The sequence below is a fragment of the Ctenopharyngodon idella genome, chromosome 18, assembly GCF_019924925.1.
Source record: "Ctenopharyngodon idella isolate HZGC_01 chromosome 18, HZGC01, whole genome shotgun sequence".
NCBI classification, from domain to species: Eukaryota; Metazoa; Chordata; class Actinopteri; order Cypriniformes; family Xenocyprididae; genus Ctenopharyngodon; species Ctenopharyngodon idella.
In genome coordinates this window covers 25,190,398-25,218,339 of record NC_067237.1, presented here as the reverse complement: position 1 = coordinate 25,218,339, position 27,942 = coordinate 25,190,398, and the positions used below count along the sequence as shown (strand labels likewise).

Sequence of the window (27,942 nt, the reverse complement as noted above, 5' to 3'; positions counted from 1 at the left end):
CAGTGAGCCTGGGTGCGAGGGCCCTTTCATCGCTGCTTGCAGCTTTAATTTAAAATGTAGTTTACTCCTGTGATGTCAAAGCTGAATTTTCAGCATAATTACTCCAGTCTTCAGTGTCACATGATCCTTCATCATTCTAATATGCCAATTTGGTGCTCAAGAAACATTTCTTATTATATTTTTGCAGAAACTATGATACATTTTTTTTAGGATTCTTTGACAAATTTACTGTTAAAAAAAACAGAAAACAAAATTATACGTTACATTACAAACATTTTTACAGTCACTTAATGCATACTTGCTGAATAAAAGTATTAATTGCATTCATAAAAATATATCTTACTAACAAACATTTGTGCAGTAGTGTAAGTGTACAAACATACAAGTGTGCTGATGAAAAATCTCTGAATAATCATACACTGACACATGACAGACCAACACAGATGTACAGGAAACTAATGTTGTTTATTTAAGAATCTTTTTACATGTCAATCTGGAGAGACAGATTCTCTGCTACTAACCAGACTTGTTGACAGCAGCAGCAATGGCGTCATACCAATGCTTGATAACAAATAAAGGAGGAGAAGGAAATAAGCAAAAGACAAAAAGGAGCCTGCCTGGACGAGGCCCCCAATTCCATTACAGCCTTGTTCAAAGGCTCAGACAGAGTGACGATGAGGCGCACACATGCAGATCTGGTGGCTTGACCCAACGGCTGCTCCCCGACTGAGATATTCACGGAAATGATGAAGAGTCTTCAAAGTATCCAAACCCATTTCATCGCACACTCAAGAATCAAAAGGTAAACAGAACAACGTACAAGTCTTTGACTGTCTTATAAGGCAAAAACCTTTATCCAATACCATTAGATAGCTAACAGAACAACAAAAAAGAAGCAAAGCAAAGGGTACACAAAAAGGCATGCATGAATGTACTGGAACAATATAAAAACAAGAAATTCTATAGGCTACACAGAGTGAGAGATCTGAAATTAGAACAAAAGCGAAAGAAGAAAAGGTCTGTGGTTTAAACTTACGTACAGTACTTGATTTCTGCCAAGTGCAACAGCAGAACGACACTCCAAACAGAACATAGTCACATTAAAACCCAGTGAAGCTATGTGGGGGAGTGGATAGTAAGAAACTCACAATTGTCATTTTACCTCTTTTAGGACCAGCCTGCAGTTATGGCACAGCTCAACGCTTGTACATCGAGACGAACAAAGCAGCTGTTCCTGTGCCTAAGGCTAAAACTGCCCCATCAAAACCCCTAACCGGCCATCCTACGAGAACTGTGATTGGCTAGCACTTACAGTTGATCCCATGAAATTTCAGTCAGGTTTAAAGGAAAAGCCACTTTTATATTTCGGGGTAATACGGTACATTTACAAAGCCAAGCGTTGGGTGAGCAATGAATCACAGCAAGACGTATTTTCACAATAAAAACCCATAATGATTACATCATCTAGCAGTATTTCATTTCAGCTGGATGGGGTGGGTGGATTCCTCCCTTCAAGTAAGCTCTTGGCAGCATGTGACAGAGTAGACAATGATATGAAGACTTTTTTTTAAAAAGCAGCTCGCACCATAGTCATAGAATCACAGGACATCTGACAGCACAGGGCAGCTGAGCGTTAAGGGTACTTGAAATATGTCTGCGGTCAAATTGCTTTGGTATAATTGGTCAAAATCGGCCATTTCCATCACCAGGTCATTATAATCCTGTGGCACATGTGCACCGTCACAGTAAAGCAGTTCAGTAAGCTGACCACCTGAATGAAAGGTCACCAGTAACAAGGGAAGCAAAATTTTGGAAGAAAATGTGCAAAATTGGATACAAAGCCACGCTGAAATGTAAATTCACTGAGCTGAACGATTATCCGGGAGAATCAGATAACTGTTTTGGAAAACATTTAAGAGTGAGAAATATAGAAAGAGAAAGTCAGAGAGAGAATTAGTATACCAAGGATGTGCATATGCAAATAAGACCTCATTTATAATATAAAAAACATGGAATTATTACAAGAAAGGGCATTTGAGAGCAAAACTATCATTTTAACAGCCTATGAAGATCATTTGCCCAAAATGAGGTGTCATGTTTCCAAGGCTGAAATGGGCTGAAATCTACAGTGGACATTGACTTTTGATTTATCTATTCAAAAATTAATTTAATACTATTTTAAAACTGTAAAAACATTCTGTTCTTAGGTCTCTTGCCTTAGGTTAAAGTAATAGTTCAGCCAAAAATGACAATTCCAGCATTATTTTTCTCACCGTCTTGTTGTACTAAAAGGCTGGTATACACTACAAGACTTAAAATCTGAACAGATTTTAAAACACTAGGCATCATACAATTGCCGACTTTGTAAATGGTTACAGGAAAAAACTGGACATCATACACTGAACAACTGAGGATCACACTCTACCAGACTTTAAAGTAATTCCAAACACAACAAAATCACAAAGAAACATGCCTCATTGTTAGATGTATGAAAAATGAAAACATGGCTCAAAATATTAAAAATGCTTCATATCCTCTGACAGCATGGAATCATAGTATGATGCTAGAAAATCGAAGTCTGTGCCCATCATACACTATGTGATTTTCTTTGAAATCTGTCAACTCTGACTGACCAAAATCTAAAGACTGGCTCTGACTTTTGGCAACTAGCAATGACTCCTCCAGACTGTAAATCAGGGCAAAAATCTGGACAAATGTTGTGTAGTGTATTCCAGCCTTAAAGGGTTAGTTCACCCAAAAATGAAATTTTTGTCATTAAGTACTCACCCTCATGTTGTCCCAAACCCATAAGACCTTTGTTTATCTTCGGAACACAAATTAAGATAATTTTGATGAAATCCGAAAGAATCTGATCCACACGTAGGCAGCAATGTCATTGCACCTTTTGACGTCCAGAAAGGTATTAAAGACATCGTTAAAATAGTCCATGTGACTACAGAGGTTCAACCTCAATTTTTATGAAGCGACGAGAATACTTATTGTGCGCAAAAAAAAAAAAAATTTAAAAAAAAATAACGACTTTATTCAACAAATTCGTCTCTCTCCTGTCATTCTGCTATGCTATTTACATTGCACAGTATTGACGAAGATGAAGGTCTTACGGGTTTGGAACGACATGTGTGAGTACCTAATGACAGAAATTTCATTTTTGGGTGAACTAAACCTTTAAGATAAGGTAAAACGCAACAGTGAAACCAAGAAAATGCCGCAAATAAGATTTGAGATTTATAGAGGTGGAAGTTGTACTTTGAATTGGAGCACAAATCTATGGACTACTTCTATGATGCTTTTCAGTCCTCATTTAAGCTTGACAGCCCCTGGTCACAAATGACTTTCTTTATATGAAATTGGTATTTGGTGTGAACATTCTTCTAAACATCTCCATTTGTGTTCCATAAAAGAAAGTCTCACAGGTTTGGAAAGACATGAGGGTGAGTAAATGATTATAAATTGTTCATTTTAGGGTGAATTATACCTTTAAAAGTGGGTTACCATCATAACTTTATGGTTGGATTTGTGTTAAATCTTAGCTTGAAGCAGGAAGAATGTGCAACCATCTCTCCATTGTTGAGTTTTACGCTATACAAAGTGATTGTTAGTATTTTGAAGTTGAGTAGACATTAATTTATTCCCATAATTAAAATTATGGGATTTCATTCTAAAATACAAAGTTTAAACAACAATCACCTACTAAGTTCTGATCACATAAGCATATTATACGTCTTTGCACATAACTGAACAAGAAGACCTAATGAAAGGATGAAGCCCTGAACAATGTTTAAGTCTTCAACACCATCTTAACACAAGTATCTAAAAAGTGGTACTTGGCTGATCCGACAAAGGATTTTGAGAAGGGGTTTCCATGAATTGTTCCCTGAGAGACCCTGCCCTTATTTGCAGACAACTTTGTCCAGAGTTTCCAATCATCATTTTGCCGGATGCTGATCTCCATCCAGGCATTCCTTCAGAACAGAAGATCTAATAATTATACACCTGAAGGGGAGACAGCTGGGAACATTTTCCCAGGTCCGCTATAATACAGCTTACTCATTGGGCCCATCAGTAAAAATGTTGTCCTAGGCCCTGTGAATTGTAGTGATGGTCCTATTTCAAGAGTAGAGTAGCCCTGGCAGGCCAGACTTAGGTCTGACAGAAAAGCGCACATTCACAAACAGATTTGTAGAGTAGAGAGGAAATACACACAAATGACAGGCCTAACGGTGAACCTCAAATTTCCAATTTTTCCACACAGTCTTTTCAAGTAGTTCTGTTCGACAAACAACCACAAGCGCTTACCAATACCCCTCCCCATTGTTCCACTCGTTCATCATGAAACATTGAATTCAAGATGATTTCTGCTCTAAAAGGGTAAAATAACTACCAGGCTTCCCTTGCCAAAGGAATCCCATGACGTTTTTATATATATATAAAAAAATCTGTCCAGCTTTGCCTCAAAGCATCCATGTACAGTTCAAGTGTTGATTGACTAAGGAAACAGTTTTGAAATCCTTACACCACTGGATCACAGTGGACCATTTGAGTTCTTGCATTATGGCTTGGCTGAAGCATGTGTTTCTCAACATGGCAAAACAGGCCAAGAACGTCTCTCCGTTCTGATCCATGCCAAGGGGTAGCAGTGACCTCAGAGCTGAGATGAAGAAATGCACACCAGACCACATAAAACCTGGTCCTGTTGCTTAAGGTACTCAGCTTTAAGGTACTCAGAGAGACCCCCGTCCCCTTTGGTTCTCCTTCACCAAAGGCAGCCATCGGATAACCTGCCATGCAGCTTGTCCAGACGCATTAAAAAACACTAATAAATTAAAACCATAAATTCAAAGAATTGTCGAAGGCTTGCTGCCCAGTGAAAATTAATGGATGGTTCATTTTAAAAAGCTCCAGATAAGATGGGTCTTAAAAAAAAAAAAAAAAAATTGGAGCTGAGTGTTCACAGAGACCAATGCATCTCGTCAAAGTCCACGGCCTCACCCAGGTTGGCATCTGTCTCCAGTAAGCTCATAATGACCGCCATGGCTGCCTCGTCAGTGCTCAGAGCGCCCAACCCAGGAACCCCCTCAAGATCCAACTGAGAGCTCCCCTCTGAAGGACAGAAACAGAGGCAGAGAATGGAAAACAGTGAGTGCCATATTTGAAAAGAATTTGGTTAAAGCAAAAAAAAAAAAAAAAAAAAAAAAAACTTTTAGTGCAAAAAAAGGACAAAATATTTACATTTAATATAAAAACAACTGTAGAACAAAAAAAAAAAAAAAAAAAAAAAAAAACATACTGATTTTAGTTTTTAATGAATTTGTCTTTAGGTCAACAACATAGACTTAAATTTTATTGGGCCAATTATCATTTAACAGCCATAAAAATATTTATCAGCATTTTAGTAATGAATCATTAAAAAAAGTATACTATTTGATAACTAATAATAATAATAATAATTAGTAATAATAATGATGTCGGCGCCGATAGCCTTGTGGGCAGCACGCCAACATATAACGGCATTGCGCTTTGGGCGCCCGGAGTTTGAGTCCCAGCTCTGGACCAGCTGCGGAACTTTCCTGATCCCGTCCCCCCTCTCTCTCCCTCTCTCTCCCTCTCCCTCACACTTCGCTTCCTGTCCACTCTGTACTATCCTATCATAACAAAGGCAAAAATAAATCTTTAAAAAAATAAATCTTTAAATAAATAAATAAAATAGTAATAATAATAAGCATAATTCTTCATAGCTTTCCTGGCCAAGGTCATAAGTTCAATTCCCAGGGAAAGCAAGAATTGATACAATGTCTACCTTGAATGTAATTCACTTTGGATAAAAGCATCTGCCAAATGCATAAATGTAAATGTAATACATATTACTGTATCATAAGAATCATCAATATGAATGAGAATAAAAACTAAACAAAAAACAAACCTACACAATGTAAAAATGAACATCTGTAACAATGCAAGTCTTAAATGTTCCAAAAACAGGCTTAATTTTCATTTCACAAAACAATTTGCACCTACCCCCAATTTTTTTTTCAAGGAAAAACCCAGACATGTTCTTGACAAGCTATAGTATCTTTAGTACTACATGCAATATAATGCTGTAACATCTACCCATGAGATTTTCTGCCACTGTGAAGGCCCCACCCCGCGCTTCCTCCTCTGAGCTTGATTTGCCAGGCATCTCCACATCTGTTACTTCCCCATTTGGCACCTTATAGCATGAGGAGTACAGTTGTGTTAGAACGCAATAAACCACAAAACTAGTAAAGTCATTTCTAAACACAAAGACAGTTATTAGGCAGACTCACGTTGCTGCTGGCCTGCGCAAGGGCCAGTGGAGACTTGTCCTGCAGTACACTGAAAGGACTTGTATTGCCGCTGGATGGTGAGGAGTTCATCCTTAAGAAAACAGCATGACATCAGAATTCAAAGAGCTTTTCCTTAGGGATGTGCAGAACTACATATTTTCAAAACTGACTAATTGACGCAATGTTTCCAGGAATCTTTTGCCATGCAAACAGCCTAACAGATAAAAGAACAGTATGCCAAAACACTGCTGCTAAAATATCAAGTCATATTTTAATTTTTTTTTTAAATATTAAATATAGAAGGGAAAAACCTTAATAAACTAGCTGACCTCACTAATTAACTAGTAATTTGTTGGATGACTAGTTTACCTTCAACCCATCCGTAATTGTCATAGCTTGTAATATTTCACTGTAAATCACATATAATAATAATGTGGAATAGTGATATAATAATGGAAAGGAAGCTACATAATTGGTTTACCTATTATAGTCCATTATCTCATTAGCGATTTGGGTCCCTATGCACCCAGCGTAAATCATGCCAGATGCACTGGAGATCCCTGGGATGATTGGAACTTGTTGAGACTTCTTGGCATCATCTACAAAACAAAATGCAAAAATTACTATCAGATCAGAATCAGATATGTTTAAAGTTAATGATAACAGAGGCTTGCTAAACACAGGGGGGGGGAAATGCTGTTTGATGTCCTTTGCAAGACTTTGCAGCTATCTTGCCAATGTCCTCCGAGCAGTTTTTTTTTAATGTAGGCAAAAGGCATACAAGCACAGTTCAAACAAAACAAAACAAAAACATAAAACAAAAAGCAAAGCAAAAAACAAAACAACCCAAAAAACAAACAAAAACAACAGAAAAAACTAAACATGATGCATCTTTCTAAAAAGGAAGCTAGCTGTTTAACTGGAAGGCTGGACTTTCATTCATGTTTTCTATGAGTACTTTTCCCATGTATATGATCTTGCAATGGAATATGCAAATTATAGGCACACGCCTAGAAACAAAACATATTTACAACATTGGTAGATCTCAATACTCACCCTCCGAGGCCTTGGAACTGCTAGGCTGCTCGGCTTTATCTCCTGATCCACCTGGATTACTTTTACCGCTGAGTCAGGCGGAAAAAGAGTCGAGAAATAATCTGTTATCTCATCGATCACAGAATTTGGGTGCGACAGATCGAATCATGACATTGATACTGATAAAAAGCAAAAATGGGCTGTTAGGGAAAAAAAGATGAGATACTGGTACTTACGATATTACTGTGTTGGTTGACACTATGTATTCTACTTCTTTGGTCCAGGGATTTATAAAACTAAACCACTGACTTTGTAAGGTGACGAAAGACCCATATTTCGTTTTGAACTTATAGCAATTCGTCTCAATCTTCTCTTTACTCCTCAGCACTGTAAAAAAAAAAAAAAAAAAAACCAAAATGACATATTAAAGGGATAGTGCACCCAAAAATAACATTTCTGACATTTACTCACAAAACCAGTCATTCCAATCCCATATGACTTTTTATTTCTGACAGAACAAAAAATAATTATCACATATTTGTATATAATGAAAGTAAATGGGGATCCAGGCTGTCAAGCTCCGACCAAAAAGCAGTCAATATAACTTGTATGTTATATTCATTCATTCATTGTTTGGAAGAGTGGTCAGTACAGTCAACATTTTGTCTTTTATTTTTTCCAAAGAAGAAAGAATTATCTTAATTCCAGGACTGGAATTACACAAGTGTGAGTAAACAATGATGTTTTTTCACATCAAACTCAGAAAAGGTATTAAATGTCACATTTACTTATATATACACATGTAATCCAATATAAATCTATGAGGATCTCTCTGAGGCATTGGCCTCACGTATCTGCCATTGAAAGCTGTTCTAATGTTCTTTAGTAGTAAGACTAATAATGATTAATGATGGATGATGAGGATTTGGCAACCCGTGTCCTTCTTTGTACAAATGTTCTAGGCAATCTGCCCAGTTTCTTGGAAAATACTTTCAGGAAACTTTGTTTACAGCTCCAGTGTTCCTAATAGTAAGAATCTAGATGAATTGTACCTTTTCGGTGTCTATCCGCCAAATGAGGCAGGTCATCCAGGTGGAAGTACTCATAGCAGGATGTGCCTAGCAGTTCCTGGGGTAAATAACCCAGAATAGTGGTGGCTCTGTATGCATAATACAAATGGACAGCAGCTTTTAAATAAAAAAACTTTTCACTGCACATGAAATGTAAAAGGTGATGTGTGTAATTTTTTCAAAGTTAAATACTTTCTCCTATCACAACATGCAGAGGCAACTGTAAGTAAACCATTGATAGGTTGATTTCCCAAAGAAAGTGTAAACACTGTGGCGCTATCAAACCTTTTCATTTGAGAATCTTGGCTATCCTGATATGACAACAATGCTGTGAGTTTGGGGCAGGACTATCTGTATTTCCGACCAATGGCAGAAGATGAGAGTGTTTTAGAAAAAATAAATAAATAAATAAATAAAAAGACAGTTTCAAAGCAGTCATTATATTTGGTACACCAGACATTGTACAATTCAGCTTCAATTATCAGCTTCAATTATCACTGAACTTGAGCAGATTAAAAAGTAAAAAAGCTAGAATGATTTTATGTAATTAATTTACGTAGATTACTGTAAAATACTATTAAGTACTAAATCTATCAAGAAACATGGTGCATGATTTACTCCAACTTTCACTCAGAAACTGCTTTTAAAGTAGAAAGACTGAAATAGTATTTTCTTGTAAATCATACTCCATAACATTTTTTACAGCGTAGTCACTCTCCAACGTTACATATTATCTGAATAGCAAATAATTAAATACAATTGTCTCCCTTTAACTAATACAAGTTTTGAAAAGAAAACACATGCCGCCCTCTAGTGAGAATGATGTGTCCATGTACAGTCAACTTACTACTGAATGAATGAGGGTAATTACATACTGTGGGACTATTTTTGTGTAAATTACTATGATTATGCGCAGAAACAATTATTAGTCCAAAAAAATGGTTCCTAAAACTTCTTCCTAAAACAAGAGTAAACTAACCGTTGATCCACGAAGGTGAATTTGCCATCCATGGCGTAGCGGGTGACAAATTCGGTGGGCTTGACCTTGATCTCTCCGTTGGCCTGAGGGAGGGTGTGGGGGTGTACACGGCCCACTGCTACCAGGCAGCTGAAGTGGGAGCTCTCTTTGTCCACCTCAGCCTCCCCCTCCGTGCCCAGCTGGCGCGTGGGCCAGATGCGCATGTAGCCCGTGCAGTGCACAGTGCAGTACCGCTGGGACTCTAAAGGGGCAGCCAATCAACACAGAGTCAATTTACACGTGAGCTGCGAGCCAAATGTTCCACCATATGTTGTTAAAGAAGGATACAAAGGTGCACATTTCCTTCCCTTTTCGATTTGCTTGATTTAATCTAAAAACGTGCGGTGACAAATATCTGACACTTTTTTTTTTTTAGTATTGTGCCAAAAGTGACACGTAACAAAGCTTAAATATAAGCTTTTGCTTAACATGTTGAACAAACTGTAATTTTGAAACACTTTTTATAATGCATGTTCAATGCATAAAAAGGATAAATACATGGCTTTACAGGTTTGTCTGAATGACTAGTCAACTAACTGCTCGGGCCAGTTTGGAAAAGACTATGCTCACCAAGAACAGAAACATCAATGCTATCCAAGTCCAGACAGCACAGCACAACACTTTCCAAAGTGAAGTCACTATCCAACTATCCAAGTTTGTAGGGATACAGCTGTCGGAATAAAATCCCACAAGCTGTGCTCACACTACTGCATGTGGCGAGAAGAAAGAAGAAAAGATGACGCGTGTAATGGAGTAAAAATGCAGGCCACGTCATCAACACGTCACAAAATGACCTCTTGGATATTTGGTTCTCAGCAAGAACAGAGACATGAAGATGTTTTCCGCTCATTGGCGGCCTGAAGTCAAGGAAATTGTAACTTAATTTCACTTTTTTCATAATTTTCAATTATTTTCTACAGAGCAATCATAACAGACTTCAGTAATGCTTTTTGATTTGGTTTCATGAACACAAGGCTCTTCTGATTCACTTAATGCCATCACTGGAATTAGAAAACTACCTTTAACAACTTGATTGTAAAAACAAGATGAGCTCCTGATGTTTCCTAACTGTAATTTTACTGACCTTTCTTTTTTGAGGCACCCGCCTGGAAGTCCTTCTCCTCTTTGATGGTAACTTTGTTGTACTTCATTCGGCAGAAGAATGAGCGCCGGGCTCCAGAGCAAAGACGAGCCGATCCGAGTGGGAGCTCAGCCTGCACCTGCAACCCCGCTACACACACACACACACACACCCACCAGAGAGAGTTGGATTGGTTAAAGGAATGCTTCCCTCAAAAATGCATGTTCTGTTATCATTTACTCACCCTCATGTTGTTCCAAATCCTTACAAAAAGCAATCCTATTTTCCCTATAAAAAGCAATCTTATGGCTTTGGAAGACTTCAAATACAGCGCATGAGTCATATGAACTACTTTTATTGTGCTTTTTTTGCCAGGATAGAGGTTTGAAACATGTGGGAGAATAAATAATGAACTATGATTGAATAATAAAGTCACTTTAAACACTCATACATACAATACCATTCAAAAGTTTGGGGTCAGTACAATTTTTTTTAAAGAAACCAATGCTTTTATTCACGCATTAAAGTGATCAAAAAAAATGAAAGTAAAGACATTTATAAAAGACTTCTATTTCAAAAATTGTTTTTGAATTTTCTATTCCTCAAATAGTCATGAAATGCATTATAGATTATAGTTTCCATAAAAATATTAAGCAGCAATTGTTTTCAACACTGATAATAAGAAATCTGATATGCAAATCAGCATATCAGAATATAAGGATCATGTGACACTGAAGACTGGAGTAATGATGCTGAAAATTCAGCTTTTCATCACAGGAATAAATTACATTTTAAAACGTTAAAATGAAAATAGCTATTTTAAATTGTAATAATATTTCAATATTAAATTAGTATTTAATTAATATTTAATTCACAATATTACTGTTTTACTGTATTTATGATACTTTTTATTTTTAAAAAAAATTCAAACTTGGTAAGCATTAGAGACTTCTTTCCAAAACAACTTTTGAATGGTAGTGTTTACTTTGTTTATTAATCAGATTGAACACAATGTGCATGGAAAGATATAAAACTGTAGAAGCAAACAAACATTTAGGAAGCATACACACAAACTTGACACAGAGAACAACATTTATATGTTTACTTTTGGCATCTATGAGGCGCTCCCGCGGGTAGAGTTCAGAGGCAGAAAGCTGTTCCTTCACTTTTCCAATGTCCTTTGGATGAACATAATCAAACAGGCTCTGTCCAATTAACTCCGTCTGGGGAGAAATATATTCAAATGAGCCATGATCTGACAAATATTTTCTGCTAACAACATCATCAGCTTAATCATTTATCACCGGGTAAACAAATGAATTTTCTTTTTAAAAAATGGCCTTCAAAACACTAAAAATAAATAAATAAATAAAATACAGTACCAGTCAAATGTTTGGACATGCTAAACTGATTTGTGTTCGTGATCTCATAAAACCTTTTAAACAAAAATCATTTTATATATATATATATATATATATATATATATATATATATATATATATATATATATATATAAAATTATTTTATTTTCAATTAAGCTGACAACATATCTGAGATGAACAAATATAATAAGATTAGATTAGTGACTTTTCGGATCTCTGCAGCAACTTTTTCAAAAAAAGACAATAGCTACAAATCTAGCGACTTTGTGGACTGTTAAATCATACTTGTTCCATTGTCTGACCATTGTCTGACAGAAAATATGTAAATAAGAACAGCTTTATTGGACATTCGGCTATGTATTATATTAAAATTACAGTATGTGAGCATGGATTAGGAGAGAAATCAGATGTAAACTGCAGAGTTTAGCGATTTTTTTGAGCAGCCTTCAACTACTTTCCACTGAAAATTTCTGGCAAATATTTGGTCTTTTTTAAAGTCAAATTCTCCTACCCGACTGTAGTTCAGGATTTTTGAAACAGATTCTGAGACGAAGACAATTTTTCCACGATCACAGCCAACCACAAAGAGAAATCCATCCGCAGCCTGGACAAGAGAGAGGGAGATATCATTTAGGGTTAATGTTGTAATTTCGCAATAGCAAACAGTCAAAATGCCCTGTTTAAACAAAAGCTATTTTTAGGCTCTTCCACCCACATCATCAATAATTTGCTGTGATATTTCTTCTCCTATTTTACATATAGCTTTAAGACATAGCTCTATAAATTGTAGGACCTACCCTTAGGACAAGGTGCTTGAGCTCATCATCTGGGAGGAATGCAGGTTTGTAATTGGCTTCTGCAAAGGAGTTGGTCGCTCCTGAAAAACAGGCACTCCGTTACACAACATACAAACATTCATCAATGTATAACAATGTTTTGAAATACATTTTCAAGCTCAATATTAGTCTTTGTGCATGCTAGTCCACACAAAAAGCTAATTGTGAAGACATTTGACAAGCGTACCTTTGAGTGATTTGAGGTGCTGGACAGCCATTCGTAACACAGTGAGTTTGTCAAGCTTGCGGGACATGGGGTTACAGGTGGGAATCATCGCTGCCAACTCGTCAATCAAGTTATTCATCTTATCTCGCCGTCGTTTCTCGATCTGACTGTGAGGTTCCCTACAAGATAAGATTATATTGTAAGTACCACGGTACTCAACTTAGCTAAAATATAACATCACTAAACAACTTTAGCGTTTGAGTTTTAATGACAGTTGAAATTGCTAATAAAAAGGGGAATAAATAAATAAAGAAAGAAAGAAAGAAAGAAAAGAAAGAAAGAAAAATAAGGAGGTAAAGGGGAATAAATAAAATAAAATAAATAAATAAATAAATAAATAAATAATCCTCATAAAATTTAAAGTCAAGTACCTGATGCACTTAATTTTTAAGTGCTGGTCATCTCCTTCTGATCTATAAAAACAAAATAATTAAAGACATACAGATGTTAAAAATAAGGAATAAAACTGTGGCTCAATTTGAGCCATACTGGGTATTGATAATGGGCATAATACCTTCCCTGGTCGTCCTCCATATCCTCATCTAGATTTGATGCAGATTTTGTTTCTCTGGAAACAAAGTGGTGGGATGATTAAAGTGACTCATGAAATTCTGCAGTAATTCTAAGAGGACATCATACACAGACCACGCACTTCCCTTCCCAACACATCTTGACTCATTCAGAAAAGTAGAACGGGGGCTAACAGGCCAAACAAGAGGATATTACTCATACAAATCAGCTGTAAAATCTCAATATATAACAACAAATGTATTATACTCTCACACCAACACATAGACTCTTTCTAGACACTAGGATTGGGCAGTATGGCATATAATCGACATTTACGTGGGAAGGACTGTGTCACGTTATTTACAACAACAACAAAAAAATTAATAAATAAACAGAATAATGCAAAAATCAAAGAGGCAGAGATAAGTAAATATGTAAACACAAAATAAACACAAAAGATCAGTTGTTTACGGCTGTAGTACAACTTCACAACTCACCAAATTAATAGAATTAAACTGATATGCAAGTATGTAAAAGTAACCAATCAGAATTAATAGACAGAACTACCTATTTGTATTAATGTTTTAAAGTGACACAACATGAAGATGTTTTTGCACTGCTGCCATACTCATTAACTTATGAACAAACAGTACTTTTTGTGTCCATGAACTTCTAAATTAACAAAGAAAATATACAAACGAAATAAATAACATTTAAGAATTAGGGGGGGGAAAAAAGGAATAAATTAAACTACCATTCAAAGAAAGAAGTCACTTACGCTCACCAAAGCTACATTTATTTGATTAAAACAATACAGTAAAACAGCAATATTGTGAAATATTATTATTACAATTTAAAATAACTTTTTAATAAATAATTAAAATGTAATTTATTCCTGTGATGGCAAAGATAAATGCTCAGTAGCCATTAACTTCATTGTCACATGATCCTTCAGAAATCATTCTAATATGCTGATTTGCTGCTCAAGAAAAATTATTCTTATTATTACAGCTGAAATCTGTTGCACTCTTTGCTTAATATTTTTGTGAAAACCATTATACACTTTTTCCAGGAATTCTTGATGAATAGAAAGTTCAAAAGAACAGTATTTAATTGGAATAGAAATCTTTTGTAACATATAAATGCTTTTACTGTCACTTTTGAATTTAATAAACCCCTGCTCCTTGCTGGATAAAAGTATTAATTTCTTTCAAAAGAAAACAACTTCTGAATAATATTGTAAATAAAATTTAAATCAATGGAGGTTTTTTTGGAGCATTTTTATTCAAGACAAAATTTAAGCATTTAAGTAATTAGATTTTTTAAAATAGACATTACCACACTGTTATTTACATTGTTAATATATAAAACCTTTCATCTTTAATTTTATTTTACTGCAAAAATAACAATATTGCTGTGATATTTTTGCCAAACCACCAGCCTCTACTAGAGACAAATAAATATTTAAAAATGTACTTACGGGATGTCCATGCTGCCTTTCCGTTTCCTGGGCAGCTCCATGCCAGAAGCCATGCCGGTGGCTGAGGTGGGGGTCATCAAACCAGACAGAGAGACAGAGAGGCCCTGGGGTTCTTCCTCTAATGCATCTCCTGTTATTAGTGGGAGGGATTTATTTTAGTAAAGTGACAAAAAGAAACGTGCCAAAAACACAATTTGAAGTAGGCAGGACTTCAATGTTAAACTACGTGCTACATATTGGAACCAGGGCACTGTGGAACAGATTTCATAACAGACATCTAAAGAATCAGACCATCTGTAATCGGCACACAAATAGTCAAAGGATTTTTATGTGAATTCAGAATGATACTTTTTGTCTGTGTCGTGACTTAAATAATACACTGGGCATTTTTTTTTATCTTGTGAAAGTCGTCACAAGGAAAATTTTTTTAAAAAAAATGTAATCTTAAAACCCAGAAACCCAGTTTACAACTTGTTCTTAGAAACAGGAAGTTCAGAGAGAACTACTTACTACCACAACACAGACAAACCTACTTCACCACCACAAGAACTTGCATTACTCTTTCCTTTATGCTCATCTATCAGCCCATTTAGACAATGAGGCATCAATTAATATATGGTCTTTGGCTTCCTGTACAAACAAGGCTTTAAAACCAGAAGCCTTTATGTCAGTGTACTTACTTATGTCTATTTACATAATAACCAGTCTCCACAACTGAGGACAAAACACCAGTCAAACACTAAGGCAATACATCCACTGAGTTCAAACAGCTTTAACTTCTGGGTTTGGCAAAAAAAATAAATAAATAAAATAAAGATAAAAATCACTTAGCTGAATTTAGTTACCGTTTCAAAATGAAAGCAAAGGAATCTGATAGGAAAAAAAATATCTTAAATTCAATACCATTTCAGTTTTGGTTTCTATTAATCAGAAGAAAAAAATCCAAATATCTTACAGGCCTACTGTGATTATTAAAGGAGACCTATAATGCCCCTTTTACAAGATGTGATATAAGTCTCTGATTTCCCTAGAATGTGTCTGAAGTTTCAGCTCAAAATACCCTACAGAACAAATATTATAGCTTTTCAAATTTGCCCCTATTTGGGTGTGAGCAAAAACATAACTTTTTTGTGTGCGTGTCCCTTTAAATGCAAATGAGCTGCTGTTCCTGGATGCTTTCCAGAAGAGGGCGGAGCTTTAACAGCTTCGGTTGCTCAAAAACAACAAAGCTGGAGAATCTCACTCAGCCAAAATGACAATTACTAACGGTGTTCAGCCTTACATTGTTCAAACTGGAGTTGTACACTGATGGCGAGACTCAGGAAGAAGTTACAACTTATAGAATGCATCTGGACTTTTCTGAACGGTTAGTGGATAAATTTATGTAGTTGCTGTGGAGTTGATTCAACTTATTGACTAGCATGTGCTGTCAGGTTAATCTTTTGTGCAAATGAATTGACCCTTGTTTTTGAAGCAGTCCGGCACAAAATGACGGCATGGCAACAACACTCTACTACAACAGCTCTTCCTCTTCTCTAAAGCAGCCCAACATGGCCTCGCCCCCTTTGTTGTGTGTTCTCGGGTGCTGTATTCAACGTACGAAGAAAGTGTAAAACTCCTGCAGTTCAAAAAGCTTACGCTACGTCCTACACCTTCCCTATTCAACTTATGGAAAAAGTGTACCTGACGCGACGCTAATACTTGAATACGAAAGGTGGTCTGGCGGAAGCTAGATATTTTACTTCATAACTTGTTAAATACGGATATTTTTTTTTTACACAAACGCATCACTTCACTTCAGAAGGCCTTTATTAACCCCCCGAAAAGTAATCGAAACCGAAATTCACAACCTCTAACCGACGTAATTTTCCCATGTCGGTTATTTCGGTTTTTTAATCCTTCCCCCTTAAAAACACACTACCGCGTATGTAGCCACGTGACTCTGCCCCGTCCAGTGAGCGGCATGAAAGCAACACGGAGGTGAATGCCGAGTCAACAAACAGAGACTACGCGCGAGTGGTGAGCCTTGCGTCTTCACTAAACTTTGTCAGTTGTATGTGTTTTAAGGTTTGCCAGTTTGGACATTCAATAGATTTAGACGATCTGATGTGTATTATTATATCGAGCTACCGTGCTCGCGCCACAAGCAGCTGCGCAAAACGTGAAGATCGCGCGCACAGAGAGGAGCAGAAACTAGTTGTCAGCGCTGTCCTGTAATTTATCACTAAAATAGCTTAGAAACTCAAAACTTATTATAGCATATATTTTTCTACTTTTGAAGTAACTATTTACAACCCACAGCTTCACAATTAATAGAGAGACGGTATGACTGTTTCACACACGCAATCGCTCTCATTACTGTGATAATTTATCTTTATCTGGTTTACAACGAGCAGAAATCTGTAAGAAATGTTACGAACCATAGATAAAATAACTGCTGAAAGTGAGCTATGTCAGATCACTCTTTCATTAGGAAAAAATATCCCACCGTTAAAAGTCAATCATATTTACAGTACAAACCTTGTCAGTGAACTATGGAAAAAAAAACAAACAAACAAACAAAATAATTGTTCATTAATCGTAATCAGGGTAAAATGTTAAATTAATCGAGGTTTTGATTTTAGGCCATAATCGTCCAGCCCTAACTTTGAGCGTTGTAACTTTGCAGACATTGTTTATGCTCAAACAGCAACATTACACACTAACTAAAGTTAAACAAGTGAAATCATAATCAACCACCCCTTTAAAATGCAGAAGCGTGAAATTTAAACAAATGTATTCAAAGTTAAAGGGTAAGTACTTCACACAAACTCTAGCAGGTGGCTTGGCTCACAATATGGTTCCCATATGAAATGCATTGTGAACGCAAAGTGCTCCAGCTTCTCTTAATTTTCTTATTTGTGCGCTTCCGAACATTTTCGCCACATCACAATACAAATCAAGAAGAGGGGATGACAACATTTCACAAGAATGGAAAGCATATTAAAAACTACAAACAAACTCTTTAGTTTTCTTTTTTTTAATCAAATAAGTTTTATTAAAACTCTTTAGTTTTCTACCAAACTCAAGGTTCTTACTAGCCAGAAAGTAAAGAAATGTGAACAGAAATGTTACTACTATGTTATAAAATTCAATAATTATAATAAATTGGAATTATTATTCTACTTATTACTACTATTATTATTATGACTATCAATAATATTAATAATAATAATAACACTGAAAATGAGAAATTATTATTGAAATAACTAGTCCATGATGAAGTAAAGCTACAATGTAAATAAATAAATCAATAAATAAAAACTTAACATGAGGGTCATATTGACATAACACGTTTCATCATATTGCAGTTTATAATCACAGTATTTGTTAAAATAACTGCAGTATGATTTTTTTTTTTTAATCAAACTGTGCAGTTCTACCTGCACCCAAGAGAGAGAATGAAGCTGTATTTGCCATCTGTTATTGCCATTGACTGCCATAATCCATTCACAAACTCCCTGCAAGCAGAGCAACTTATTCATGAATAGGCTTTCTCAGCGCAGTCTGTTTTCCCGCCTGCTTCACCGGTTGCTTTAAGCCTCTAAGACCAACAGACACGCTCGTCCTCGGCCATGTGTACACGTGCATGGACTGCGTGTGTGTTCTTACAGTGCCATCAGATTCAGCCGACAATGGAACTGGCCAGGCCAAACACGGCTTGTGGCCCTGGCTCCTATATTTAACAGTCTTCTACAGGCACAGTGACCTAAATAGTCGTTAACAGATCGGCAACAACCTGATTTTTAATCCTGTGTGCTGGAGTGAAGATCTGTGGCGGGATTATTTGGTTTTATGAGGCTGATAGGAAGGCCGCACCCAACAGTGAAGAGCTCCGTCTTTCACTGGCTCATGATTTTATCGGGACTCCACTGACCTGCATTTAGATGCTAGTGCTCGTGACGACTGTGTGACGTCATTTGCACAAGAGAAAGGCCATTTCACTGACTCACTATTCAACCTTACCTGTTTCTTTCTCAAAACAAATGCATTGTAAATGTAATTATACACTTTAAAAGCATTAAAAGCAAACACACACCCACACATTGCAAAAGGGCCTCGGTACTAGATAATCCAACTAAATTACTTGAAAAAACAGTCAATGTGAGCACTATCTGTCATCATGGAGAAAAATGATCATGTCAACATAAGGCGAGCTGATTATTCTTTATACTTTACGCTGTGACCATAGAGCCGCATGAGAAACATGTCCAAACTCAATTTATTTACGTCAACCATTGTGCAAGAAACGTGACAAAAGTACATGAAAGTAGGTCAGCGAGTTGATTTTGGCATAATTTTGGCACCACACCTTGGTAGTATTTTGTGTTTCATCAACCTGAGTTAAGCATTAAAGTGATTGTTAAGCTAAATATCTGACAAACGGGTAACCACAAGGTTCAACTATAACTACTGTTGACACATTGTCATTTGTTAGTTGATCATAATATTTATGTCCTGCAAAACTTTAAATATGTCAACATGGTTAAGTTATGGCTGGCTGGCATATATGAGGTTTGCGAGTGAAGAATGATTTGTGATTTGCTGCCTGACCCGAGACAGTTCATAACACCATGTTATCAGCTCTCTCATCTTTAAGATGGGGCATCACAATAAGAGTTACGCCACCCTAGCAAATCAGCTCAATGGATGTAAGGGAAGAAGGAGCTGTCGTAACTTATTATAAAATAAGTATTTTATCATTTGTGCCACAAAAACTTATGTAAGGGATACCCAGTCACTATCACAAAATAAATCACAACCGGGTGATCAGAACCCTAACAGGTTGTGACTTTTTATCTTACAATTCTGACTTTTTATCCCCCTAACAATTTTGAATTTTTTCTCAGATTTGCGGAAAAACAAAATCAGTTCTGACCTTTTTTCTCAGATTGTGTGATATAAACTCACAATTCTGAAAAATAAAGTCAGTTTTTTCCCCTCAGAATTGGACTTTGCAATTGTGAGTTTATATCTCACAATTCTGAGAAAAGTCAGAATTGCAAGATACAAACCCGCAATTGTGAGAAAAAGTCAGAATTGCAAGATATAAACCCGCAATTGTGAGAAAAAAAAGTCAGAATTGCAAGATATAAACTCGCAATTGCGAGAAAAAAAAGGTCAGAATTGCAAGATATAAACTCGCAATTGTGAGGAAAAAAAAGTCAGAATTGCAAGATATAAACTCGCAATTGCGAGAAAAAAATCAGAATTGCAAGATATAAACTCGCAATTGTAAGGAAAAAAGGCAGAAATGAAATAAAGTCGCAATTATCTTTTAATTTTTTTATTCTGTGGCAGAAACAAGCCTTCATAAGAGGGGTCTATCGACCTGAATTTATTTTCCGTCAATGACTGACTGTAGGCTGACTGTAGATTACTTAATGGCTACTTACCAAAAACAAATAGAACTAAATAAATTAAAAAAAATACTAGAGATGCACCGATATATCGGCCAATAATCAGTAGTTTAAAAACAGCCGATAGTCAGGGTCGATATATTCTTCTGGGGGAGCATGCCCCCGGACCCACCTATTGGGACAGAGGTACAACCACCACAGAAAACACACAATCCTGTGGGAAACACTGTATATGATAGTTTTCTCAAAATACAAATCATATTCTCTTAATATTAAAATACCTAAAATACATGCTTGTAAAAGTGTTTACCACCTCTGCCTCATTTTGAGCTAGGAAAAACCCTGTACATTTACTGAAAAAGTGTGAAATTGACAAATGGTATAGTGCCTTATTAAAATGTAACAGAAAATTATGGATGATTCAGATGAAAAACCATGTTAATTCTTCCCATGGTTGAATAAAACACTGGTGCATTCCTGTCGCTAAAGCCAAAATGTCATCTACTAATGTCTAGGTTGTTTAAAACCACAAACCAAACCAGTTGAAGCATGTTGGCGATAAACAGTGGATTTTCAGTGGATTTTCTGTATGACGAAAGCTCATGCAGAAAGCTCAAAAGGCATGGATGTTTATTTTCAGACCTTTTCATATTAATTCATATTTTTCATATTAATGTAGTGAAAATGACTTCAGCTGTCCCCTGACTTCAACTGTGCGGAGCACTTTTAAATATAGCAGCCAGGGGCACAAACTGTGTTTGGCCTGGCCTGTTCCATTGTCACCTGAAACTGGCAGTGTAAGAACACACACATAGTACATGCACGTGTACACATGGCCAGTCTGAGGACGAGCGTGTCTGTGTTGGTCTTAGAGGCTTAAAGCAACAGGTGAAGCAGGCAGGAAAACAGACTGCACAAATATACTGCTATTTTTTTAGTTCAGTTTTAGGCTGGACTTATCTAAAATGTGAGAATCACTAGATGCAACAAATTTGTTTAAAAAAAAACATTCAGTTTAGACATGACCTAATTTTTCTAACAAATTACAAAAGTTCCTTGCCTCCACAGCTGGCAATTTAAGAATACTTACTTATTTTGATAATTGGGCAATTAATCCAAGGCTTTAACCACCACAGACATAAGCTATAAAACCACTATTTTAAAAATCATTTACTAATTAAAGGATTAGATCACTTTAGAATTAAAATTTTCTGATAATTTACTCACCCCCATGTTATCCAACTTTTAAAACTTTTATACTTTTGTTACATTTGAGTTAGTTTAAAGGATTAGTTCACTTCAGAATTAAAATTTCCTGATAATTTATTCACCCCCATGTTATCCAACTTTTAAAACTTTTATACTTTTGTTACATTTGAGTTAGTTTAAAGGATTAGTTCACTTCAGAATTAAAATTTCCTGATAATTTATTCACCCCCATGTCATCCAAGATGTTTGTCTCTTTCTTCAGTCAAAAAGAAATTAAGGTTTTTGAGGAAAACATTCCAGGATTTTTCTCCAAATAGTGGACTTCAACAGCTACCAACAGGTTGAAGGTCCAAATTGCAGTTTCAGTGCAGCTTCAAAGGGCTCTACACGATCCCAGCTGAGGAATAAGGGTCTTTTCTAGCTAAACAATCAGTTATTTTCTAAAAAACAAAACAAAAATGATACTTTTTAACCACAAATGATCTTGCACTAGCTCTGCGATGCGCCACTCATTACGTAATCATGTCGAAAATGTCATGCGTGATGTAGGCAGAAGTACCAAACAAGTGTTTACAAAGACTAAGTCAAACACCCTTTACAAAAAAAAAAAGGTAAAACAACTATGTCGGACGATTTAGAAGTTGGAGGAGGTACCCTACCGCGGAACTTCCGTCTACGTCACGTGTGACCTTTCCAACGTGATTATGTAATGAGTGGCGCAACGCAGAGCTAGTGCAAGACAAGCATTTGTGGTTAAAAAGTATCTAATTTTTATTATTTTTTTTAGAAAATGACCAATCGTTTCACTAGATAAAACCCTTATTCCTCGGCTGGGATCGTGCAAAGCCCTTTGAAGCTGCACTGAAACTGCAATTTGGACCTTCAACCTGTTGGGAACAGTTTAAGTTCCCTATAAGGAGAAAAATCCTGGAATGTTTTCCTCAAAAACCTTAATTTCTTTTCGACTGAAGAAAGAAAGTCATAAACATCATGGATGACATGGGGGTGAGTAATTATCAGGAAATTTTAATTCTGAAGTGAACTAATCCTTTAAACTAACTCAAATGTAACAAAAGTATAAAAGTATCATCGTCTTACATATTTCTAATGGATCGCCTAAGTTTCAGTATCATGAAACAAAGTTTCTTGCTTCTTTGTCTTGTTTACCTCTTAATGTATAAGAAAAATTGTGGCGTACACTTTGTATTATATGTTTAAGTTAAAGCTGCATTCCGTAAGTTTTGCCTTTGTCGCCATCTCTGTTTGAAACCTGCAATTGCAATTATATGCGGAATTATCATCTTTACATGAGCTGTGGCTCAGCATGACTCCTCAGCTCGGATGAATCTAATGTTTGCTGTCAGTGTGGATACTGTACTTCGGAATCACAGATTGTAGTCTTGAAGTATGACCAAAGTAAGAATTTTCACCGGAAAATGTCATCTGAACGAGTAAATGTCTGCCACTTTTGTTCTGACCAACTGAGGGGAAAAAAAAGCATTACAATAAATCGCGCTGCCTATGGTGATTAAATAACGATCGCTTAGTTCGGATCACATCAAACTATGCAAATTATTAGTATTGTTATACTTTGTTCTCAAATTGTTATGATGCAATAACGCAAAGACGTGCTCGAATTTCCCGCGAAAACCCACCAGTACCACCAGAATTATAAAACATTATTACAAGCTTACCGTTGTGAATCAGGCTAAGGTAAGGAGATAGTTTTGAACACTGGCTGGTTATGTACTTGCTCAAAAATTGATTTTGGATCATTTTTAACCAAAAAAAGTTACGGACAGCAGCTTTAAGAAAGATTGATTATTTTATTCTAACACATCTAGTCACAGATGAAAGATACACATAAGCATCAGATTTGGACAAGAAATAATTTTGACGTGGCTTTGTAATAAACTACATAAACTCTTTGAGCTTCATGCTGGCACTGCTTTTACATAAAAATAAATCACTATACAAACGAGAATAACCAAAAACATGAAACTAGGCTAGACAATCAGTTAAAATGCTCAACATCTAAACAGCATAATCAACAAATCACACAATTTTCTGATGTCTAGACATGGAGACAAAAGGAAACCATCTTTTTGACAGGAGAGGAAGTCAAGTCAAGCCATAAAACTAACACAAAGAGTTTTAAGATCGACAGCAACACAGTCACTCAATCCTGACTATGAGGATTTAAAAACAATGTTGTAAAAAGGTCCTTGAGAATGAGAACAAGACTCTACCATTCAGCTGAATTAAAACACATATTCAAAATAGCCTCACCATTCAAATCAGAGGAGCCACTTTAATGACCATGACAAAGTGTATACGCAACACTTACAGTAATGACCCACTAATTCTACAATCTTAAATGCTCAGCTGAATAATTCTGATTTTAATTGTACTAAAATACAGTTCCTTATTGCTTAAAAACAATACATTAAACATTGCTATAACAAAATTACTTACTAATACAACAAATACTTTCAAAGCTCTACTTTCATGCAATAAGGTCCCTCTGAGATGTATGTAGACTCTTCCCAGTAACTCAGAATGTAGCAAGCCATAGTGCAACACATTTCATCTACATATGCTATAGCTAGACATGCAGTGGTCAATCAAAGTGTTGATAAGACAGTGCAAAAGCATTGAAATACACTCCTGTTCTTCTGACCTACTTTTATGAGTACATAAAGACTGCAAACTTCTATTAAAACAGTTCATGTATTCAGGTCAAGGAATCTAGGTATATACAACATTTGAAAGATGAATTACTTTTTAAAGTAATAACTACACTAATATTTAAATAAGTTTTATACATAAAGTTACACAGTATGCATTCGGTATATGAGAGATCAATATAGGCTACCATGCATGATGAACAGCAATTATATATATTATCTTCAATATTAACATTTATTGTCATTGAGGTAAAACCCACATTAAATCATTAAGAAATTAAGGTATTGATATGTTATGCTGTCTTCTTCCCCCACAAATAATTCCAACAGACAATTTGCCAGGGCATGTGCATTTATTTATCAGCTATGCTAGAATTTATCAGATGGTCCAGAAAGTAAATAATTGACCTGAAAAAACGCCTATCACTGAAAAGACTCAAAAGGCCAGTTACCTAAGAGACATACTTTCCAGATAAGACCCTAAATTCCAGTCACGTTTTTCAGTGTTGGGGAAGGGGAGGGGGTGTCTGTCACGAGACGAGACAAACCAAACTGGCAGCAGATTTAGGTTACACGTTATATCAGGAATTATTAGCACAACTGTCCTATTACATTAAACAGCTTTGTTTCGGATTGTTTATAGGCTAGTTATGCAAAGATTTACTGATTGAGTTAGGCTGAAGAGAGAAAGCAACGCCTGAGGAAGAGGAGGGCATCACAGCCCTGGCCTACAAGTGTGCCGTGTAAGTGTTTGACCTACATATTACACAACCGTCACGTTTACAAGGTCACGTTACAAGAAATTAGACTAGATCAGGCAGTGCTATGACCTCACAATGCTAATGATTCACATTTACGTCACAACATGCAGTTTCACTCATTAAAAAGGAGACTGAATTCACTAGGGAAAATGCATCTGTACTAGATAGTGTATTTGTGATCTAAAAAAACTCCTTATTTCACTATAAAAAAAGCAAGAAGCAGAACGTTGTTTTATCATTCCTTTGGGTTCATGTCAATACAACAGCAATGAATATATGAATACATACATAACAATCAACAAAAAAGGTGATTTATTAAAAGTTTGAAACAGGTATTATAGTTTTCTATACACTTATTTGTACGTAAATGTATATATGTATGGTTAAAATAAAAACTGTTGAATTTTTTCTGATTGGTTATGACAACGTTTAGTTAAAATGGGGTTTAATCAGTTGTACTTTATAAAAATAAATGAAGGAATACGTTAATTAAATGTTTTCACATTTTCTGTTTGTTTTAATGTTTTTATGTAGGCTAACATATATAGTTATGGCCAAACGCATTTATGACTCCTTTAATAGTCATGTAAATTCTGATTTCTTTGTATCTTTTGTGTTGAACAACAGACTGCTGAGGGCAAAACATTTGCTTTTTTCCTCTACATTCTTCCTCAAAAGCAGGCTAGCCTACTATAAAAGAATAGCTAACTTTGTTACTGAACCGGACTAATTAAAACATGTGTCAGAATCGCAAACACAGAAAAGTTAAATTCTTTAAGATTTCCACTCTTTTACGCAAATGTAAACACAGTAAATCGTCGATTTAACGTGTTATTCCGGATAAGATTCGATTCTTTATATTTTTATTCTCGGTGTAGCTTTGGAAAATATATAAATATTTGTCCATATGAAAGACACAAAGCTCCCCAAAACATAAAAGAAAAAGTCGCCAGTAGCATTCTAATAAATATATTAAGACATTTAAAGAATTGGACACAACTGACTGAATGCGACGGCAGCCAATCTGCCAAGGCCTCGCAAAATAATTACAAAACAACATACTACATTTAAAAAACGTGGCTGTCAGTCACATTAAAACCAGAATATATGGTTAAACGCTGCGTTAAAGCCCCAAATGTGCCTCTGTGAGCAGTTCCTCCGCACCCCTGCTTGGTTTGCTAGAGTTCGCTCTACTGAACTACTGACCTAGTTTCGCTACGATCGCGAGTGTGCAAACCAATCAGCGGGGAACACCGAGATCTCCCCTCTCCTCCGCCCGGCACACAGCGCAATCTACACCAACTCTCTCCGCTTCAAGCGGACCCGTCTAGGGCGGACTAACTTGTATTGTTTTAAGCGGCGTTACCCGTCTTTTCCCCCGTCGCTCCGTCACCGCTGCCAGCCTCTGTATTCCTCGCCGACATGGCTGGAGCCGGTACGCCGGGGCCCAGGACTCCGATGCTGCATGTGGAGAACGAAGGCGGTGGTGGTTATTTGCAAAGGGGGGGAGAGAAAAAGGAGATGTGACGGCGGAGGGGGGTACGGCGAGTCCCGTATAATTGATTTAATTTTTTTCTTTTCAACTAACTGAATTGGGAGGGCGGGCTGAGCGTAAAAACGTGCAAGGAGAGGGCACGATGGAATCAGGACAGTGGTTGAAATCCGGGGAAACGCGGAAGACAACGGCGCACAATCTCCTCCTACCATCATCAACACCGCCTTCTCCGCTGTCCTTTCCCTCACGTTACTAACCTAGTAAGTCACGCGATATGTTATGCAAGCCGAGAAAAATGCGGTCACGGATGTGATGGCGGTATGCGGGTACTGAACTGAACGGGTGCCGGACAGTCATCTTTTCGATTGCAGCACTGTAATTCGACCATAACACATTCAGTCACTGCACCATCATATTTATATTTAGAACAGAACTGTTTGTTACATTAAGGCATTACCTCTACATAAGTAACATAGACTATTGTTTTGATTATTTGTTTATCAGTATTAAAAAACATAAAAATGATTAGTTAGGCTCCCTGTTCGATTTTGTTAAGAGTGTCAAAATATTTTAGTGCGTTATTATGTCATAAAAAGGAGCGATTGTAACATTTTGTTCCAGCGTCTGTAAATATTCCCATATTTGTCTGCAGCAAATTCATATTTTAGAAATCTACTAGCTATAGGCTACTATACATAGTGTCAAGTACAAAGAGTAACAAACCACATTGACATTTTAAATGTTGTGCATTGATTCTACTTATTTGTTTTTATTAACTGTGGCAATTAAGTTTACCTGTTCATTTTGAGTAATTTGTTCATAGTGTACAAATGCTTTCACTGGGAAATATTATTTATAAAAAAGCTTGTCAGTCAAACATTTGCTTGTTAGACTAAACTAAATTAATAAAAACGATGATAACTTACTAATTAAATAATAATAATAATATATCTTTGAAATAATAAGTAAAATGGCATGTTGTTTCTTTTAAAAACATGAAACGTCTTTATAGACGCTTTAAATGTCTATAAATATTCATAAATTTTGCTCAGAGGAACTATTGTATATGTGAAAATCGTGTATGTGTGTGTGGGGGGGGGGATACAAAATAAAGACTTCTTAAAGCGGAATCTGTTCTTATATCGAATCTAATCATATGAAGATACTAAATTTAAATGTATCTTATGGAAGTGTCTGTGCATTTTTATTTATTTATGTATTTATTTATTATTTTTATTTATTTATTCATTTATTTTTGATGGCTGAAAGCAAAAACTTCTGGCCAGGAAACAACTTTCACACCTTACTACCCTGTTTGCATTGAAATGGGTGAGTAACCAACTCCCAAAGAAAAAATAGACACTAGCGACAACTAGTGGACAAGAGTTGCACATGCATCTTAATCATTTTTATTTTACTCTTTTGGC

At 36.1% G+C, this 27,942-nt stretch overlaps 1 protein-coding gene across 2 annotated transcripts; it reads right to left on the bottom strand.

Annotated features, from left to right (window-relative positions):
• Window positions 1-446: 446 nt before the first annotated feature.
• Window positions 447-27,596, bottom strand: bmal2 (basic helix-loop-helix ARNT like 2). 2 transcript variants are annotated; one of them, XM_051870444.1, is made up of 17 exons: window positions 26,363-27,596; window positions 14,965-15,094; window positions 13,489-13,542; window positions 13,346-13,387; window positions 12,936-13,093; window positions 12,710-12,789; window positions 12,424-12,516; window positions 11,636-11,753; window positions 10,534-10,680; window positions 9,411-9,651; window positions 8,414-8,520; window positions 7,598-7,748; window positions 7,383-7,450; window positions 6,808-6,925; window positions 6,327-6,417; window positions 6,130-6,229; window positions 447-5,121 (listed from the first exon to the last, which is right to left on the bottom strand). In XM_051870444.1, exons 2-17 carry the CDS (start codon window positions 15,039-15,041, stop codon window positions 4,970-4,972), a joined length of 1,797 nt encoding a protein of 598 aa, XP_051726404.1. In that variant the 5' UTR covers window positions 15,042-15,094; window positions 26,363-27,596; the 3' UTR covers window positions 447-4,969. The 2 variants fall into 2 exon arrangements, with proteins under 2 accessions (XP_051726404.1, XP_051726403.1); XM_051870443.1 differs by having other exon boundaries at window positions 26,387-27,595.
• Window positions 27,597-27,942: the final 346 nt, after the last annotated feature.

Coding starts and splice junctions, on each gene's coding strand:
- bmal2 (XM_051870443.1), bottom strand. CDS start 26,444: ATGTCGGCGAGGAATACAGAGGCTGGCAGCGGTGACGGAGCGACGGGG. Junction 13,543..14,964: donor AAAGGCAGCATGGACATCCC/GTAAGTACATTT, acceptor CTTTGTTTCCAG/AGAAACAAAATCTGCATCAA. Junction 11,754..12,423: donor AAATCCTGAACTACAGTCGG/GTAGGAGAATTT, acceptor ATTTCTCCCCAG/ACGGAGTTAATTGGACAGAG.